At 51.0% G+C, this 19180-nt stretch overlaps 1 protein-coding gene across 1 annotated transcript in view; it reads left to right on the top strand.

The window, feature by feature from the left end:
* The window catches only part of Rasa3 (RAS p21 protein activator 3), an 83286-nt gene that overhangs the window by 49647 nt on the left and 14459 nt on the right, over positions 1-19180 (top strand). The window contains exons 5-12 of the mRNA XM_059244595.1: positions 5941-6017; positions 10393-10473; positions 10841-10913; positions 14006-14082; positions 15618-15722; positions 17013-17169; positions 17724-17872; positions 18773-18887. Coding sequence (XP_059100578.1) covers positions 5941-6017; positions 10393-10473; positions 10841-10913; positions 14006-14082; positions 15618-15722; positions 17013-17169; positions 17724-17872; positions 18773-18887 — 834 coding nt within the window. The remainder of the gene's footprint in view (positions 1-5940; positions 6018-10392; positions 10474-10840; positions 10914-14005; positions 14083-15617; positions 15723-17012; positions 17170-17723; positions 17873-18772; positions 18888-19180) is intronic.

Here is a 19180-nt window from a genome sequence, read left to right as displayed (position 1 = left end):
GGCGCCCCAGTGGGAAAGCTGAGGCTTTCTGAAGGTGCCAGCCCGCCCCCTCATCCCCTCCCTGGCTGGGAAAGCTTCTCCAGAGGGCACTCCGCATTGCTGGAAGTTGTGGGCCTGTTCCCAAGGCCAAGGCCAGCTCAGCACCTTCAAAGAGCTGCAGAAGTCCCTTTCTGGGCACGGTTTCCCTCGAGTTGGACCTCACTGACAAGTGTGACATTTCCTAGTTCTTGTTTTTTCATTAGGTATTTAATTTTTAAATGGCTGCGTGCAGATTCACAGGAAGCTGCAAACAGGAGTCCACAGGGAACATGGCCGGAAAGTTTGTGTGTTATCTTTTTACAAAGGAGTCCACAAGGGAATATGGCCAGACAGTACATGTGTTATCTTCTCTCTACCTAAAGATGGGATACCATTTGTGAGGACCCCATGGCTGCTTCTCCTGGTGTGGCTGGTACAGGTCACATGACTGTGTACTTATCTTGTATGATCTCACCAGTATATACAGTTAAACACACACACACACACACACACACACACACACACACACACACACGAGCACGCACGCACCCATGCACCCACGCTCTGTTCGAGGTTTTTTAGTGTGGTGAAATACAGGTCTCCTAAGACTTGCCACTTCATCCATTTCTAAGTACAGTTCAGTATCATCGGGGGCATTCGCGTTTATGCCATGCCTCTCTCTGTCTCCAGAACTCTGTTCAGACCATGACACACAGGTTACCGGGCCCAGAATCCACTCCTCTGCTGGGCCAGGAGTAGGGAGGGGGTGGGGCATCGAGTTTGCTTAGACCTCCTGTGAGTAAAACCGTGAAGACTGTCGCTTTCTGTGACTGTCTCATTTCACTGAGTGTTAACTCCCGGGTCCATGAATGTTGTGTGTCAGGCTTCCCTGCCTTCAGAAGGCTGGGTGGCTGGACCATATTTTACATATCTGTTAACCTAGGGACAGCATGGGAGCTGAGGCTGTTACTGGGTTATTAGATTTCTTTGCAGCTTTATCCTGTGTACACGTTTGTATAACAGCTACTACAGTCAAGCTTCAGAACCACAAAGCTATAAACGTAGATGCATGTGCCAATCTCATGTCTGGAGGGGAATTTCCTACTCAGTGCCAGAAAGTGACTATAGTACCATCAGGGCGGGATTTCTCCCTCTGTAGCCTGGCTCTTACGTCAGTGAAGACAGACAGATCTTGACTCCGGCCCTCTAGTCTCTTGGGGCCTTGGAACATTTCCACAAATGAAAGGGCTGGAAAGATGGATCTACAATTAAATGCATGGACTGTTCTTCCAGAGGACCCAGCGCCCACTGGGCAGCTCACAGCCATCTGTAACTCCAGTTGCAGGAGATCCAACACCCTCTTCTGGGTTCTGCAGGCACTGCATGTACATGGTGCACGCACATACATGCAGGCGAAACACCCCCACCAAAAAAAAAAATATATAAATAAATAATTCTCAAAGAAAAAAATGGGAAAAAAAATAGAGTAAGCTGCTACAGCTGGTCTGAGGAATAAGCAGACCTCTCTAGTGTGTGGAGTGCTTGACTTTCGTTCTCAGAGAGGCTGAGACAGGGAGACGGCTCCTCCCCTCAGCCTGACCTTTAAGTTGTAATTGCCATCTTTTACGCCACAGCTGCGGCTTGTTTTGAAATGTCACATTTACAGTTTCTAGAAGGGCAGAGAGTGGCATTTGGGTTCTTGGATCCACCTGTTTTGTAACTCACAGGAAAGAATCATGCATTATGACAGCGGGAACTGGGCCCGCATGAGAGACCATGTGTCACAGAAGTGGAGAAAAAGGCAGCTGAGTATCTTGCCTCCTTCCTGCCTTTATAAGTTACTTTGTTATATAGAATCAGTCACCCCTGCCACTCTCTTCCCAGGGACACGTCAGAGGACAGGGGCTCCAGCTGGCTGGGCACCCTGCAATGTCCAAGGTCCTCCAGTTCTGAATGGCGAGGGGAAGGATGGTACTGGTCCTTCTCTCCTGGCTCCTCCCCTACTGTGCCCGCCCCCAGATCTGTGTTTCTGAAGGGCGTATGGACACGTGATATAGTCAGGACCCATGGTATGTTCACATAGATCTGTAACTCATGACTGGCCCAAGGCCAATACCATCTTGGGGATGGTGGTTGACTCTGAAGGCCAGAGAAGGGGGTGGACATTCCACCTCTCCCAAAGGGTTTGGGGATTTGTCTCTGGGGTGTCAGATAATCTGAAAGGTTGCCAATGGTTGTCCATGGTCAAGGGCCACTTTTGTCTCTGAGGGTTTGAGAGCCTGGAGGCTAGGAGAAGTACTGACTTCCTTCCTTCCATGGCCCGGGACTGCCTTTTTTTTTTTTTTTTCCTTCACTTCCCCTGCTCTGTCTTGGCTACACAAATCTCACCTAGAGCCAGCTCCACATTTCTCCCTGCCTTGGCCTAGTGACCTCTCAGGATGCTAGGGACAGTTCAGCACTATCACGAGCCACCTTCTCATGGGGGACTGACCAGGAGTGTTCTCTATTTCCTGAGGCACCTATTAGTGTGTGTGTGTGGGGGGGTGGGGTGGGGGGGGTGGTATCATCCGAGAAGAAATCAATGGACCACCAGTCTTTTATTTTGTTTGAATTAATAAAGTTGAAATTGTGTTAGAGTCTTAACACAACTTTTAGGGAAACTAGGCAGAGATCTGAGTTGTACACACCTTCCCAGGTGACCAGTGTTGCTGGTCATTGTTTCCCAAAGTACACAGTTCACACTCACACCCCAATGGTAAGTGGGCCACAGCCAGCTTGCCGCACAGGCAGCCACGCTCAGGTTGGACACACCCTCATTGTGGTCTAGGGAATCTGTCTTTCTCTTTTGGTCTTGGTAGCCTGAATACAGACCTATCACTCCAACCATCTCTTCAGAGAATCTAATCAAGGCTTTGACTTCCTCTGACTTCCTGCTTTCAGGTTTTGTTTTTGTTTTTGTGTTTTTACTTCTAAGCGGGTGTTTGGTTATTTCTGCTTTCGGGGGAGTTAATTCTGTTCTTGTAAGGTTACTGGCTCTGGGTCTTTTTCCTTTCCAGAGCATGCAGCTAACATAGTCCCTCTAACATAGTGCTTCTGTGGCTCTCACAAATTCTGATAAGCTCTTCTTTAGTTTCATTTATTTAAAAATGTCTTTAGATTCCTCTTGAGACTTGTTTTTACCCCTGTGGTATTTAGAAGTTGTCGTCGTCTCTAGGCACTTGGAGTGCTCCTTTTCATGACTAGTTTCCAGTTTGTTCTCATGAGTTCTGAGAGTGAACTCTGGGGTTTCCCCCTGCATATCTGATGAATGGCCCTAAAGGTACTTCCCTTGTCCCCAGTGAGCTCAACAGGGTGTTCCCTGCTGTGTGACAAGGTCTAGGAACTCCAATTGGCTCTCCTCAGGACCTCATACAGTGGAAACCTGCAACCTGTCACTTCCTGTCACTGCCTCCCTTCATGAACATTCTTGACATTCATCTTAAGTCAGACTGGAGGGTGGCTTCTAGCACTCCCTTCTGCACCATGGAAGGGTGTCTCTCACAGAGCAGAGAATTCAAGCTCACCTGCCTGTTCTTCAGTAGCTCTTAAAGAGAAGGAAGCCTGTGGTGTAGAAACTAACTGGACCCAGTTGTGGGGCCTGGGAACAGAGGGTATGGCTCTGAGGGGCTGAAGCACGGGTGTGAAGCTGAGGTGGTGTTGTGTACCACCTGCCCACAGCACAAGAGGCACCTCCCAGCCTCCACCCTGACACCTCGCCCTTTAGGAAACGCCCATCGTGCACAGGGATAGAATCAGAATGGTTCCGGCCCACAGGCTTGCCGAGAGCAGCCTCCTGGTACAGAGGGGTCACGGTGTGGTCTGCTGTTTCACCTCCTTCTAGCCTCTCCCAGACCTCTAGAAACGGAAGCCACACTGTTCATTGAGGTGGGAGCCGCCCTTGTGAGGAGTGTTTGTGCTGAGTCTCAGGGCACTGCTAGTGTGTGGGAAAAACAGGAAACAGGAAGGCAGCTGCCATCAGCTGTGGGCGGTGGGGTCATCTACCTCACCCCAGTGCTTCTGCCTTTCAGAGGCTAAAGATGAACAGAGCTCCATCTATCTGAACAGCTCACAGCTGGGTCCCGAAAGTGGCCTGTTGGTGGTAAGGCTGACTTCAAGTGCCTGGGATGGCCATTATTTCCCATTCTCAGTTCTCACCCATGTTCTAGCCTGAGCCAGCAGCCACTCAGGCTTCAGGCAGTGGTGGTAGCTTCAGGCAAGCTCCACCAGTCATGAAAAAGGGCTCTGCAAAAAGCCTTTGGTACTGTAGTTCTTACCGTTTGGGTATTTTCCTCCACCAAACAGCAGGGGTAGTGGTGGGGAGCTGGTACCCTCCTCCCTGGGCCTTCTGTCTTAGTTAGGGTTCCTATTATTGTGACAAAACACCATGGCTAAAAGTGACTTGGGGAGGAAAATGTTTATTCTACCTCACAGGTTGCAGTCTGTCCACCCAGGGCAGGAACCTGGAGGCAGGAGCTGATGCAGAGGCCATAGAGGAGTGCTGCTTAGCGGCTTGCTCCTCATGGCTTGCTCAGCCTGTTTTCTTGTACAGCCAAGGACCACTTGCTCAGGGATGACATGACCCACCATGGGCTGGGCCCTCCCACGTCAATCACTGATTAAGAAAATGCCCCACAAGCTTGCCTACAGGCCACTCTATGGGCGCATCTTCTCAAGTGAGGTTCTCTCTTCTAAGATTTGTATATCTCTGTGCCAAGGTAACAAAATCAATCAATAAATAAAGCCACCAGAACACATTATGTCAGCATTTTGGGGTGGCAAAGGTTTCCCTGGACTTCTAAAGACCTCCATTCAAGTCAAATCAGGATTTGTGGCTTCAGTACAAAAGAGGGCTCAGAACTTGCTAGTGTGAAACAGAACGAAGATTTAATGAAGATATTTTAATATAGACTCAAGCATGAAGGTTAGGAGAAAGGTGCTCAGAAGACACACTTGACAGCATGGGTGTGCTCTCGACACACTTCAAAGCATGGGTGTGATCTCAAAGAGCCACAGAAAGTGCAACGCCCAGGTGTAGGTACAGGTTCCTCAAGGAGAGTCACAGCTGATTGTTTTTTACAATAGGATGGAGGATCTGGGTGAGGTTTGAAAGGATGTTAAACCTGAATGAGATCACCGAGTAGTTCCTGGGGGCCTCCTGACAAAGGTACACTTGGTAAGGAAAAAGTCTAGCTTACAGTGATATAGGAAGGTAGGATTTCTTTGTTGTAAACAAAGTTAACAATTTTGGACTCTCTTAGGCAAGGCATTGTTTGATGACTTCGTAGCCCAATGGTTTCAGTCACAAGAAGCCTTGGAGACTGCCTGGGTTCGCCTCCCCGTCTCTAATGACAGATACCTTGGCCTGACAATTGCGTGCACCCAACCCGTGGGAGGTCCCACGTCCCATGTGGATCCTGCTGGGTAACAGGGCTTTTTCTCCTGATGTCATTCCCTCTGAATTCTCATAGTGTGTAGAGATAAACAACAGGACGTTTGTGCTGCCAGCTGCCTATTGCCCTTCTAGAAGCATCCATGAATATTAACGTTGTTCATGAAGAACAAGATTTGGATGCTCTGGCCTCCCCATGGAGATTGTGACCCTCTTGGGAGAGCCTTACTTACTGTGTCTTACTACATGTCCTGCATATATGCTGTCATAGCACTTCTAGGGCCACATGTCCAAATACCAAATATCCTTTTTTTTTTTTTTAAACACTCTTGAACCCATTAACTTTGAGCCAGCATAAGACCAGTGGCCTGCACCCGCCCTTTTAGTGTCTGAGCCTAGGTTAGGCATGCAGTGGCACAAGTACCACCCACTTGAAGGGCCACAGATTTTCCACAAGCCTTGTCTACTTGTGACACTGTCCTTGTGCCTTGCAGGGCAAGGTCCACCTGGAGCTGAGGCTGAGTGAGGTCATTACAGACACCGGTGTGGTCTGCCACAAACTCGCGGCACGGTAAGTCACCCAAGGAGATAAGTGCCTTCTTCATTTCCCTAGAGGTTGCCCGTTTCATCCCTCCTGTCCTTGACGGAGCTGATGCCCACCCCCAGTGTGATTGACAGTCAGATCTTGGAGAAAGCCTGACGTGTTCAGTGCCATCCTTCAGCTAAGAAGTGGGCCATTACCTTCCAGAGCTAGAAATGGGTATGAGTTGATAGGCAGGGAGGTAGCCCAACAACAGTGAGGTCACGTGGCTACATACAAACGTAGGAGGCACACTCCAAGTTAATCCCAGGACTTTGCAGCTGAGCACTCAGCCCCTCTGAAGGGTGGTGGGCCCTTATAGTAATCCACAGGATGTCGTGGCTTCAGGAGAGCATAGTTCCACACATTCCATTTTGCATTCATGTTTCAGGTTGACCCCCCCGCCCCCCCGGCCCTGGGAGTGCACACCAAGTTGAGACTTTGCCCTTCAGACCATGGCCCTCAATGTGCTAGATGGATTCTCTTTGCTTCCTCTCCTTCTATCATGTGCAGAGTAGCTCCATGCATCACCCTTGTCCTGCTGGCTTTCAGGTCTCGGTTGGCTCTCTCTCCCTCTCTAAGGGACCCAAGCTGTGTCTTGGAGAGTCTTGCACATGGTTGGACAAGTAGAAGGGAGCTCTGGTGATCAGGGACATCACTATTCTCTACTACTGTAACGAAATACTTGAGGCCAGGTAACTGACAAAGAGCAGAGATCTGTCTGGCCATGGTTCTGTCAAGGCCTTGTGCTGTGTCCTAATAAGACAGAACAATCCCCAGTGAGACTGTGAAAATCAGCTAGTGGCTAAGTTTTCATCTCACCACCCTGAGTGTGGTCCCTGGGTTCCAGGAGCTGTGAGGAGGCCTTGGATAAGAGAAAAGAGTCCGTCTGTGGTAAGGATATAGAAGTGTGATTCTGAGAAGGAATCCGGGGAACAGGGCCTGGTCTTGTAGCATCAACTAGACAAACCCAACCACATTCAGCTGCCCAGTAAAGATGGGAAGGGATGGAAGTTAGCACCCTATTTTGTCTACCCTGCCTCTTAGTGCAGCAAGGGACCCAATGCCAAGTTTTCAATGTCGGTCTTGGTCGGGAATTAGTGTGGATGGTTCCTCCTGAGACATCTCCATATGCTGCATTTCCCTGATGAGATAGCTCACTGGTATTCGGAGCTATACCTCAACAGGTCCACACCAATGTAGCATAGGCCATTTTGAGGGTTCAGTTGAAGAGCAAATCCCATAATTAGTAAACACAGAATGCAACAGTTCTTGTACTTTAAACTAGATTTGGGAACTTACTGTGATTCAAATTTTCCATTCACAAGCTTCAGGAATGGCTTACCAGTGGTGGTGGGGGCATGGTGAACATTTTATTATCTTTCTCTTTCACACAAGTCATGCACTGTGTTTGTGAACCTCTATTCGTGTCAATTTGGATTTAGATGAGTGCAGTGTGCAGTGTGGGACTATCCCTGATTCCAAGTCAGATAAACCTGGCTTCTGACTCTCTATCAAGGGAGCCAGTGTTGGAGCTGGAGAGGTGGCTCAGTGATTAAGAGCATTTGCTGCTCTTGCAGAGGACCAGGGTTTCGTTCCCAGCACCCACCATTGGACAGCTCACAAATTCCAGATCTGTGGAATCCAGTGCCTTCTTCTAGTCTCCACAGGTGCCCACACACATGTGCATGGACACACACGGACACACATGCACACATGTCAATAAAATATACCTTTAAAAATAGGAGACCCTAGTGCTTAGACTGTTAGGGTGGAGAGTTCAAACAGTTGAGGCACTGTATCGCCCTGCGCTGTGAGGGGTGTGGGAAGCCAGCTGGCTTTTACTCCGAGTGCCATGCCCTGCATGTAGAAGATCTCTTCCTGGTCTGCAGCTCCTCCGGCCATTGTAGGGCAGTCTCAGGTTGAACTGGAAAGTGTAGACTTTTCCTGATGTCTGCATGAGCTGGAGAGAGGATGCGGCAGTACTCCGCAGATATACCTGAATGCTGCAATGGGGCAAGGCTGTGAAAGTCCCTCTGTCCCACCATGTCCAAAATGTGGTTGTGCCTCTGGAGCCTAATGCTGTTTGCTGGTTAATAGCTGAATCTCATAAAACAGGTTTGCATTAGATTGAGACTGTCCACCCAGGTGGGTCTCTGTGGCCTTCCTAGGCCAGCAGCTGTCCAGTGTCTCCCTATGACAGCTGCTTCATTCCTCTAGAGACCCCGACCACACTGAAGGGTTGGCTGCTACCTGCATGTCTCTGTATTATCCGGTTCTCTTCCCTGTGCGGATCCCACAAAACTCTGTGGAGCAGTGGCCAGACAAGTAACACTATCATCTTGTGTGTTCCTGGTGTGCCAGTCAAGCAGACCTGAGCTGCGCAGGGCCACCTTTTCACTGCTCCGTGCTCACTGTTATTTCAGAATAGCTTGGAAGACGACAGAGCTCAAAGGCCATCTGTTCAGTGGGCCGTTTGGTGGATGAGTGAATGAGAGAAGGAAGGAACGTAGCCAAGGGCCAAGTCATCAGAACGGATGAAAAGCATATCCCAGAAGGCAGAGAAGGGTACAGGGCTGGAGAACACTGGGTCAGACTGGCAGAGGTGACAGACCATGCCACAGGGCACATTTCTCCCAGCAGCAGTCTTGGAAAGCAAGAGGGTGAGTTAAAGAAAGCCTGGCAGAGTGAGCCGTCTCACAGACCCATGGGTGACGAGGAGGAAGACACAAGGCTCCCCCAACACACACACGTGCATACACACACACACGTGCATACACACACACACACACACACACACACACACACACACACACAGACTACTCAGGTGAAACAGCCCCAGGCATTCCAAGCAGACCTAAGCTCTTTGGAGTGTACTTCATGCAGCACCTCCCAGACAAGTGTCTTCAGCCTTTTAAGATTCAGGCGGGGGCGCTGGGACCCATGGTGTGTGCAACTGTGCCATCAGTTGGGATCAGGGTTGAGACTGCTACCTTTGACTGATTGAGTTACAGGAACCTCATACAAAGAAACATGAGATGCACTGTATATGCATTCATATATATATATATGTATGTATATACACACACATTCATATATATATACACATTATATATAGTCATACACACCCATTGTATATGCATTCATATACATGCACTGTATATACATTCATATATATACTACATATACATTCACATATATGCATTCATAATTACGCACTATATCTACATTAACACATATATATGTTCATATATGTACACTATATACATTCATATATACCCATTGTATATATTCATATAATATATACACACATTCATATATACGCACTGTATATACATTCACTGCTTCAGAAGCCATGCTCAGGGGACAGCTCTGAGCCCCCTGAAAAGAAACACATCTTAAGACATGGAGTCTCTGACTCTGTTTCCACCCAGCTGATGGCAGAGCACAGGCTGAAGGGAGCTGTGGCATGGGGTATTAGATCCTGGATGGAGCCTCAGCCCCGTGTTGAGGGCCATTAAAAGCCCCCTGGGTTTACATGTGTCTAAGAACCACTTGTGTCCCTCTAGCCCAGGGAAGAGCCTTGTTATTGCCCAGAACACATAGTGCAGACAGAAAGATGGCTGCAGCTTTATCAATTATGAACCGTCTCGAGGAAAGAGTAGCCTCCCCCGAAAGGCAGAGAACGAAACTGGCCAAATCAGAAGAGTGATAACCACAGCTTAGAGCTTGACCACAGCTACTTTGTTCTTTAATAACCAGCTGCGAAAATTCTGGACATTTGACCTAAACTTCACAGGGCCTAGCATCTGCTCAAAGAGCTCATGTCAGTGGAAAGTAGAACTAAACCCCAAGAGGTGCAGTCAGCGGAAAGACTAAGAGTGGCGGAGACGTGGCGCTCGCAGGCCAGTATAGGAGAGTCACGGTGCCGGCCAGAATATATGGACAACCACGGGCATCGCTGTAAATCCCCCGCCTGTAGACAGGGACCAGGGAAGCAGCGGGGTCCCAGGTCGAGAGCTTGCACTGTAGGAAGGCAAAAGAGGTGTAGGGGCTCCACAGAGGGGTTGCCAGTGCAGGCCTCTGAGCAGTGGAGGGCAGTGCTGGCCCTGGGGTGACACCATGGTACTCAGCTGTCACCTAGGTGCAGTGGAGGGGCTGTGACTGTGGTCACAGGACTCAATACCCTAGAAGAGGTAGTTTTGTGAAGGACACCTGCTCTGTACTACGCTTCCACGATGCTTTGCAATTCTAGCCAGAATTTGCCAGGCCATAGGAAAGAGTAGAACTCCTGGTCTAAGAAGTACTGGTTTGGTTTACTGTGACCTCCATGTCCTTCCCCTGACCTCTGTCTTCTCTGTCTCAGCATCTTCGAGTGCCAAGGCCTCCCCATTGTGAACGGGCAGTGCGACCCTTACGCCACAGTGACGTTGGCCGGACCCTTCAGGCAAGTTGTCTTTCTGACGGCATCCTACCCTGCCTGGGTTTCAGTTCTGGGTTGGGTGGGGGCGCAGGGAATGGGCCGATCGAGCTCCCGGAGGCAAGAGGTTGGCCCTCTGTTCAGGGGGGTGGGCGTGGTGCACTTGGAAGCGGAATGTGTCGTGTGGATTCGTGGTGGCGAGGTCTGTTTCTCGGGAAGCCTTTGTGAGCTTCATACCGGGTATTTTGGGCTCCGAAAAGGTCCCTGTTTTACATACCATCTGGAGGTGGAGACAGACGATCCTTGAGAGATAAATAAAGGTAGTAAACAACTGTGCATTTGACAGCCCTGTTTCAGACCCATCTGGAGCCGACAAACTCTCTCTCCACTGCAGGTCGGAAGCGAAGAAGACGAAGGTGAAGAAGAAGACGAACAACCCCCAGTTTGACGAGGTGTTTTATTTCGAGGTCGGTGCTCCAGCAGGAAGAACTCTGAGCCTTGGCCCCGAGACTGAGAGCAAATCTCAGTCTGAGCCACCTGACTGTGTCTCAGGAGCTGCCCAGGCCCGGCCCAGGGATCCTCAGATCTGGGTGGCATTTGATTCCCTCTCAGGAGAGAAAAGCCACGGGTCTCTTCCTGAAGCGGCTGGCTCACGTTGGAAGGGCAGGTTGATCCTGTCACAGTCCCCAGGACTGGCATTTGGGTTGTTTGTTTGGCCTCGGGGCTTTTGTTTTCCTGGCTGTTCACCACAGCTTCCCCAAGCAGGGTGAGGCTCATTTCTCCGGAAACGTGAGGGTTTGAGCGAAAAGGGGAAATGATTCAGCCCAGAGCACCCTGGGGCCTCTTAGAACTAGGGCAGGTTAGTCAAGAAGGGCGAGGTTGTAGCCTGCTCAGGGCAGCAGGTCCCCTCTCAGCCTCGGGGCCTCCTGTGTATTCTTTAGCACCAGGTTCTGGGGACGAGGGGGACAGGCAAGGCCTCAGTTCCCATCTTCAGGGCCTGCCACCAGGCAGGAAGGAAAGGCAAGGTGTAGGTGCCACATAGCCTGGTGTTGTGATGGCCTGCAGACCGGCATATCTAACGCCTGCACTCAAGAGTCAGAAGCAGAAAGATCCTAAGTGTAAGGACAGCCTGGTCTGCACAGCAACTTTCAGACCAATGGGTGTTAAAGAGCTAGATCTTCATTTACAAAGTAGGGCTTGGGGAGATGATTCAGTAAAGCATTTGCTGTGCATGCATAGAGTCCTGAGTTCAGACCCTAGAACCGACCTAAAAATCCAGACATGGCAGTGCACACCTGTAATTCCAGTTCTTAGGGTGAGGTGACAGGTGGATCCCTGAAGCTCACTGGCCAGCCAACCTGGCCAAATCAGTGAGCTTCGGTTCAGTGAAAAAGACCCTGCCTTAAAAAATAAAGGTAGGGAGCGACTGAGGAAAGAATTCCTACATCAGCGTTTGGCCTGCACACATTATAAGACAGACACACAAACCCAGTCAATACATTAAAAAATAAAAGCCACCCAGCTCTGGTGGCACAGAGACTGGCCGTGGTGCTGAGGAGGGCAGGGCTTCTCAAGTGTGGAATTTTCCATAGCTTGAGCAGGGCTCCCAACCTGAGACTGGTACTGTCAGAGCTGGGGGCGGGGGTTCTGTAAATCTTCATGGACCAGGGTGCTGTGGATGGAATCAAGTTAGTCAGAGCCATGGACAGTCTTCAGAGCCAACCCTAGGCAGGGCAGAGGCAGGGAGGAAGAGGCCTGAAGGCAGGTCTGTGGCCTGGAGGGTGCAGGGGGGAGTGGTGGGGAGTAGCAGTGCTCTGTGCTGGCTAGGAAATCCTTGCCGTACAGGCAGGTGGAGATGTCACAGAGCGGGCACGGCACTGGGGCCTCAGCGGGCTCTGCCGGGAGGCATGAACATGTGGTCAGAACATGTGAAAGTTTAGCAGGAATTAACAATCAAAGCCAGTGATGTCTGTCCTTGTCTGGGCGCCTCCAGTGGCTCCACCAGGCTGTTACAATATGGTACAAGTGAAGACAGACTCTTCCAACACCATATCTACTCTGGTGACAACCTCATTCCTACTCTGTTTCTACTGTGGGAGACCCTGCATCTCTGGGCTGTGTGTGTCTAATTTACTTGCTAAAGACATGAGCTCCAGCCGATTGGGTTAACTCAGTGTCCCAGAGAAGCTTGAGAATCACATTGTGTGGCGCCTGTCAGACTTCCAAAGACAGGTGGGGTCCCTGCTCCTCCCGGTCCCAGCCTTGAGGTACTGCGGCTGTCAGTCTTTCAGTCCAGTGACTCAGCAGCCACACCCAGCTTACAAGACTTACTGGGGTTCTTTATCACTGTTTGACTTAAGTTGGGGACAGACTTGGGGGTGGGGGTGGGGCTTGGAAAGAAGGTGAACTCCCTGGCTGACTGTGTACCTCTCACAGGGTACATGCTTTAGTAGAAGGTAGCTTCCACATCATATTCTTCCTAGACTTAGCTTAGATCCTCCTTGCTGGGGAGAAGGGTGATGGAAAGCCTGGAGCCTGCCTGGGGCATGCTTCCCTGAGACTCACTGTGGGCTGTACCACCGTCTTGAGTGGGAAGATGGGAGGCAGTAGGGACTAAGGGGCATCAGGACAGGGTGATGTAGGAAGATGACGGCGCCTGATGGATGTGTTTCTGGGAGAAGCAGTTGACGGGCATGGTGCTCAGGAGGGAGGCAGGTGCCTGGGTGTTCACCATTGCCTCACTATCCAGTAAATTAAAGCACTGTCCAGTTAAGGAGCATGAGCATCAAGTTCTAGATCAGGGCTTGGAGCAGAAAGCCTCTCTCTGATCCTTGGGAAGGACCCAGAGTGAGGGCAGCATCATACACTACTGTGGTCAAAGCAGAGACAGCTCCTTGGCCATTACCCTGAGCCTGAATTCCAGTTCCTGCACCTGATTGCTTTCAGATAGGGTCTTGAGTGTCTCAGGCTGGCTTTGAACTTGCTATATAGCTGAGGATGACCTTGAACTTCGGATCCTCCTGCCTCCACCTCCTGAGTGCTGTGGTTATAGGCATGAGTCATAAGGCTATGTTAATATGGTGCTAGGGCTTGAGCCTTATGCATGGTGGACAAGCATTCCACCAAGATACATCATCAGCCCTCCTCTACCTGTTAGGTTACAGTCATTCTAAACTGTCAGAAGAAAAGAGTGGTAGATCATTCCTTCAGTTCAGACTTCTCCCAGGCCTGCGTGTCCCTGCTGAACCCTTTACTGCCACACTGGAGCTGTGGGTCACAGGCCCTTCCTTCTTCCTCACAGGGGCTGAGGAAGGAGCTGCACTTTGTCAAGATGGTCTGCAGTCAGTCTCTCTCTCTCTCTCTCTCTCTCTCTCTCTCTCTCTCTCTCTCTCTCTCTCTCTCTCACTCACACACACACACACACACACACACACTCACACACACACACACACATGTGCATCTATTCTTACAAGCAAGTCACATGGTCCTTCCTTGGGTTGTGGGGTGCAAAGCTGCCTGGCACGTGTGTCTGACATTATTTACCCACTTCTGACTCTAGGTGACCAGACCCTGCAGCTACAGCAAAAAGTCACACTTTGACTTTGAGGAGGAGGACGTAGACAAACTTGAAATTCGGTGAGTCGCTCACAGAGGTTGATAGCAAAAGTTAGGAGATGTATCACTTCAACAGGTCCCAGCCCCCAAACTATTGAGGTAGCCCTGGCACATCACAGCCACAGCTGTTGGGGGGGGTCTCATTACCTGCCACCCTCAGAGGTCTAGGATCAGTTTTAGAAACCACGAGGGCTGCCTTCTCACTGGTACTGCCCCTTGGGAAAGCCTGCTGGCATCCGACAGCTCTCTTCCTCCAGACTATTATCTGAGCTCTGACAACCCCTGGAGAGGCCATCCCCTTTGATGTTACTGATTCTTTCTGGGTACTATGTGGATCCTGTATGGGTCTTCCTGCTCTGTTGCTATAGAAACCAAGTCTTCTGTAAAGGTTAGCGTGCACCACATCCTCCCCCTGTGGATTCCGAAATCCATCTAAGTTGTTTGGGGAACATGCTGGTCATCCAGTGACCAAGCTTGCCAGCAGGAGCCTCAACACTGGGATGAGAGACACCAGCAGCTCTCCTGGTTCCCACATACATATGTTCTCAGTGAAGCGTCCTCCTTCCTCTCGGTCATACAAGTATGCTCTGTAGGACGGCAAAGATGATAGAAAGATCAGCCAAGTCTTCTGAAACATCCTCTTCCATAGCAATGCCTAATAGTCAAGGCCTGGGAGAGCCTGTGTGAGCCTTTAAGCTCTCTGGCCCTGAACTCTGCTGAGTGTTTAATGCTGTCAGGAACCATGCTCCCAACCCACTCTTATTCTGGTGCAGATTCTTAGCCCCTAGTCTGAGGGAACAAGGAGCGTTCTCTTGGGGAAAAGGCATCTTTGAGTAGCCCATCCTCCCAAGCAGCACCGGACACTGCCATGGCTGCGGACTGTGTTGTAATGTGTGACTCCTTGGGACCCAACCGCGGGCCCCTCCAGTGGATACACGGTACCCCTTGATCCTGGTTCACACCCCACAGTCTAGTGTTTGATGGAGACCGAGGCAGGGCTCCTAAGTTTTAGGAGCAGGGATGCCCAGTGTCCAACGCCCCTCCGAGGTACAGCCATGGTGGAGCATCTGCCCTGGCTGGCTATTTTGTCTTGTGGGCAACTGCTCAGCCTGATGACGCCTCTATTGCTTGATGTGACGGGCTCGAAGATCAAAGCATGGTACATCCGGGGCAGAGCCAAGGCCCTCAGGGCCTTAACACATCTCTAAACACCTGTTTAGGGCCCTTGGGTTACTCCTAGGTGAAGGGACCCAGGCCATAGCCAAGAATGGAGCAGCCATTTGGCTCTGCCATGGGTAGTGACACCCCATAGTTCCCTCCACCAGACTGAGCCGGGCATCCCCACTGGCTCCCAGACACAGGTACCCTGTCTGCCCACGGCTTGTCCATTGCACTGAGAATCAAAATCTCTGCTCCACAATGCAGCCTGGCTCACCCGCTCTGAGAACTGGAGGCCTCTATCCCTTGCCCCGCTGGGAAGCAGGCTTCCTCCATCCCCTGCCCACTAGGTGGGGCTGCTTGGTGAGACCCGCATGACACTTGCCCATCTCTTTCAGAGTTGACCTCTGGAATGCCAGCAACCTGAAGTTTGGGGACGAGTTTCTTGGGGAGCTGAGGATCCCTCTCAGGGTGCTGCGACATGCTAGCTCTTACGAAGCCTGGTAGGTGTGCATTTCAATGTACAAGGCTGGGAATATAAAATAGCTTCCCACTGTGCAGGGCACTGCACTGTGCTGACCTTTACCCCCACCTACCACTGCCTACTCTCCCTTTGCCCGGCTTGCTGTCTGGGCTTCTGTTCTTACGGTAGGTAATACCCAGCAGGTGGAGAGAGGTGACCTTCGGGCAGTGGTGCTGGGAGCCTGACGACAGAGGAGGATCCAGTTAAAAGCAAGTTCTAGAACTAAGAGCAGCTTTGGCCCTCTTCTGGGAGAGCATGTCAGCACAGTCCAGTGGGCTGGCTTGGCTGTGGATGGCCTTCCTGAGCATCTTCAGTCAGGGTCTGTTGCAGGATATATGGGTCTTCATAGGCTGCTCCTCAGACACAGATTTTCTCTGTCTCAGAACCCACCCAGGTGCTCATACAGCTTGCTTTCTCTTCTCATGCCTTGATTGCTGTTTACTCCAGACACTGGCTTTAGCAGGAGTGTTTCTTCATTTTATTTCATGATTGGTTCCTTAACAACACAAAGCACATGAAGCTCAGTGTCCTGCTGTCCAGTGTCCTGCTGTCCAGTGTCCCACTGTCCAGTGTCCCGCTGTCCAGTGTCCCACTGTCCAGTGTCCCACTGTCCAATGTCCCACTGTCCAGTGTCCCGCTGTCACTCTGAGGATGCCAAAGTAGACTCCTGTCACCAGGAAGTTGACTTCCAGTTCCACAGAGGAGGTGCTCACGTAGGTCCCCTGCTAGTTCCATGGCCAGGTTTTGGGACACAGGGCTCCACCCTGGCAGATGACAAGCTGCCTGGCCAGGAATATTTGGGTGGCGAGGGATGGCCAGTGTGGGCCAACAGAGAGAAAAAGGTCCTCAGAAAACACTTCAGTGACCATCGGCCACCAGTACAACCCAACTTGCTCTTACGAAAACCACACACTTGTGTTAAACTGGTCCCCATCTTGTCTGAGCATGGTATGGGGACCTGTCCTCACACAGATGCTGACTACAAAGGCCCCTGGCCTCCTGTCTTTATGTTCTCCCAGCAGCTCATCTCTCTTTCCTCTCCTCTCCTCATCCACCCAGCTTTAGCCTCCCCTTTGCCTGTGAGTCTGTGGCTCTGTTACCGGAAACATCCAGGTGGCCGTGCCCTGAGAACAGCCCTGGAGACTTGTCTTTCTGCCTGAGACCCATCTGTGACAGCCCAGACTCTCTAGGGGCAGGGCACTAGGCTGCCCTGGGAATGCCTCTGGGAGGACCCTGCCCTTACCCGCTGCTCTATGTCCTTCCTTCTTAGGTACTTCCTCCAGCCCCGGGACAATGGCGGAAAGAGCCTGAAGCCAGATGACTTAGGGTCGCTGAGGTTAAATGTAGTTTATACAGAAGACCACGTCTTCTCCTCTGAGTACTACAGCCCACTGCGCGACCTGTTACTGAAGTCTGCGGACGTGGAGGTGTGTGTCAGCCATGTTTATGGGTGGAGGCCCAAATCCAGCCCCACACACCTGCCCTGTGTACCCACCCACCCGTCAGGCTCAGCCTATCCAAAGCATCCCATTGAGTCTTCGCTGCCCTGTTCCCAATACTTGGGGACACCTGTACCTATTTTGCTGTGCAAATGACACTTAACTCTCTCCGGTTATAGCTTCCGGAGCCTGACCTACTCAGGCTTCTCTCTTTTCCAGCCCCAGCGCTGCTGGATTTGGAGTTTGGTGGGAGAGTGCTTAGGCCACACTCGTAGAGTATAGCCAAGGAGGTCACACTGGAGATTTTAACACGGGTTTTCATAAGGTGTGGGTTTCTCTGCAAAGAGGGATATTTAGTAGATGGGAAGGAAGCCACAGCAGGAGTGAGTGGCTCTCTGCACGGTGGCCTCCTTGTGCTATCATACACATGACCATAGGGTGAAGGTCTGGAGTCATCAGGTACCGACCTGTGGACGGGGCACAAGCTGCAGGGGGTGGGTGCCACCTCGTGTGCTCACTGCTCACACTCGCCCCCTGCCCAGCCTGTCTCAGCCTCGGCAGCTCACATCCTGGGTGAGGTGTGCAGAGATAAGCAAGAGGCAGCCATCCCACTGGTACGGCTCCTGCTGCACTACGGCAGGGTAGTGCCCTTCATCAGTGCCATCGCCAGCGCCGAGGTGAAAAGGACTCAGTAAGTGTCCCCCGCTGCCCGTCGTCCCCTGCATGCCCAGCCCCCTTCCCGCCTCATGCTGTTTTCCCCGTACCCCAACCCCATTCAGAGATCCACTACCATTCTTTTACATTCCATGTGACTTTGCTGCTCTCCAAACCTAGCCATATCCTCGATGGGAAGCTGGGCCCCTAAGTACCCAGTGGTTAGACATCAAAAGTAGCCATCCTAACCCATATCTGTACACAGCATTGGTGGGGAGTCAGGGTGTCGGGGTCTTCAGGAGCCAAGCAGGTTTCTGACCCCATTAAACAAATTTCCTTATTGATCCTTTCAGAAATCACCATTTCTGAGAAGGTCCAGAGAGAGTGGGGGAGGGGTGGATTGTGCCCTAGGGCTTGAAGGACCAGCTCTGTCCACCTTGGTGAGCTCCAAAGAGGGGGTGGCCTGGGCCCCAAGGCTTGAAGGACTAGCTCTGTCTACCCTGATGAGCCCCAGATTTCCCTGTTGAGCCCCATTACTTAGTCAAAAGGTAGGATCTGCTCCTTCCTGGAACTGTAAGCCTTGTCTCAAGATGCTCTTGATGAAGAATGAACCAGAGTGAAGGTGCCATGGTGATCAGCAGCCGGTTGATGCCCGGCTTTGTGTGCAGCCTGAGGCTTTGGTGCAAAAAGCCCAAGATTTTGCAAAAGCACCCTTCATAGAGGGGTGAGGCAGGGTCCATCCAGCCCTGCACATCAATAGTTCAGAACTTGTTGAGATAGGGGTATTTCCCCGGGAGCCCCAGGCATCGAGTTCCTCATGAGATGTCTGGAAACAAGCCTGGCAGCATTCATGTCCCCACCTGTTGACCAGGCTCTCAGAGGAGGCTTTGCTCTCTTAGTGCCTCAAGGCAGACATCATCCCAATGCTATTTTCCAGGGACCCCAATACCATCTTCCGAGGAAACTCACTGACATCTAAGTGCATAGATGAGACGATGAAGCTGGCGGGCATGCACTACCTCCATGTGACCCTGAAGCCCACCATTGAGGAGGTGAGATGGCCCTGGCCACTTTGGCATGGTGACCAGCACTTCTACGAGAGACAGACTACCCACCAACCTACAGGGACCTCATTTTATTATATATTACAGAATCCTCTTCGCTTTAGGATGGATGGATAGGGTAGATAGACAGACAGAAAGACAGATAGATGATAGATAGATGGGTGGGTGATTGATTGATAGATAGATAGATAGATAGATAGGTGATGGATGGATGGATTGATAGATAGGCAGATGATAGATACATAGATAGATACATAGATAGATGATGGATAGATAGATTG

The sequence above is a fragment of the Peromyscus eremicus genome, chromosome 17 (assembly GCF_949786415.1).
Source record: "Peromyscus eremicus chromosome 17, PerEre_H2_v1, whole genome shotgun sequence".
In the NCBI taxonomy this organism is placed as follows: domain Eukaryota; kingdom Metazoa; phylum Chordata; class Mammalia; order Rodentia; family Cricetidae; genus Peromyscus; species Peromyscus eremicus.
The sequence above is the reverse complement of the archived record's forward strand: the minus strand, read 5'-3'. Positions and strand labels throughout refer to the sequence as shown.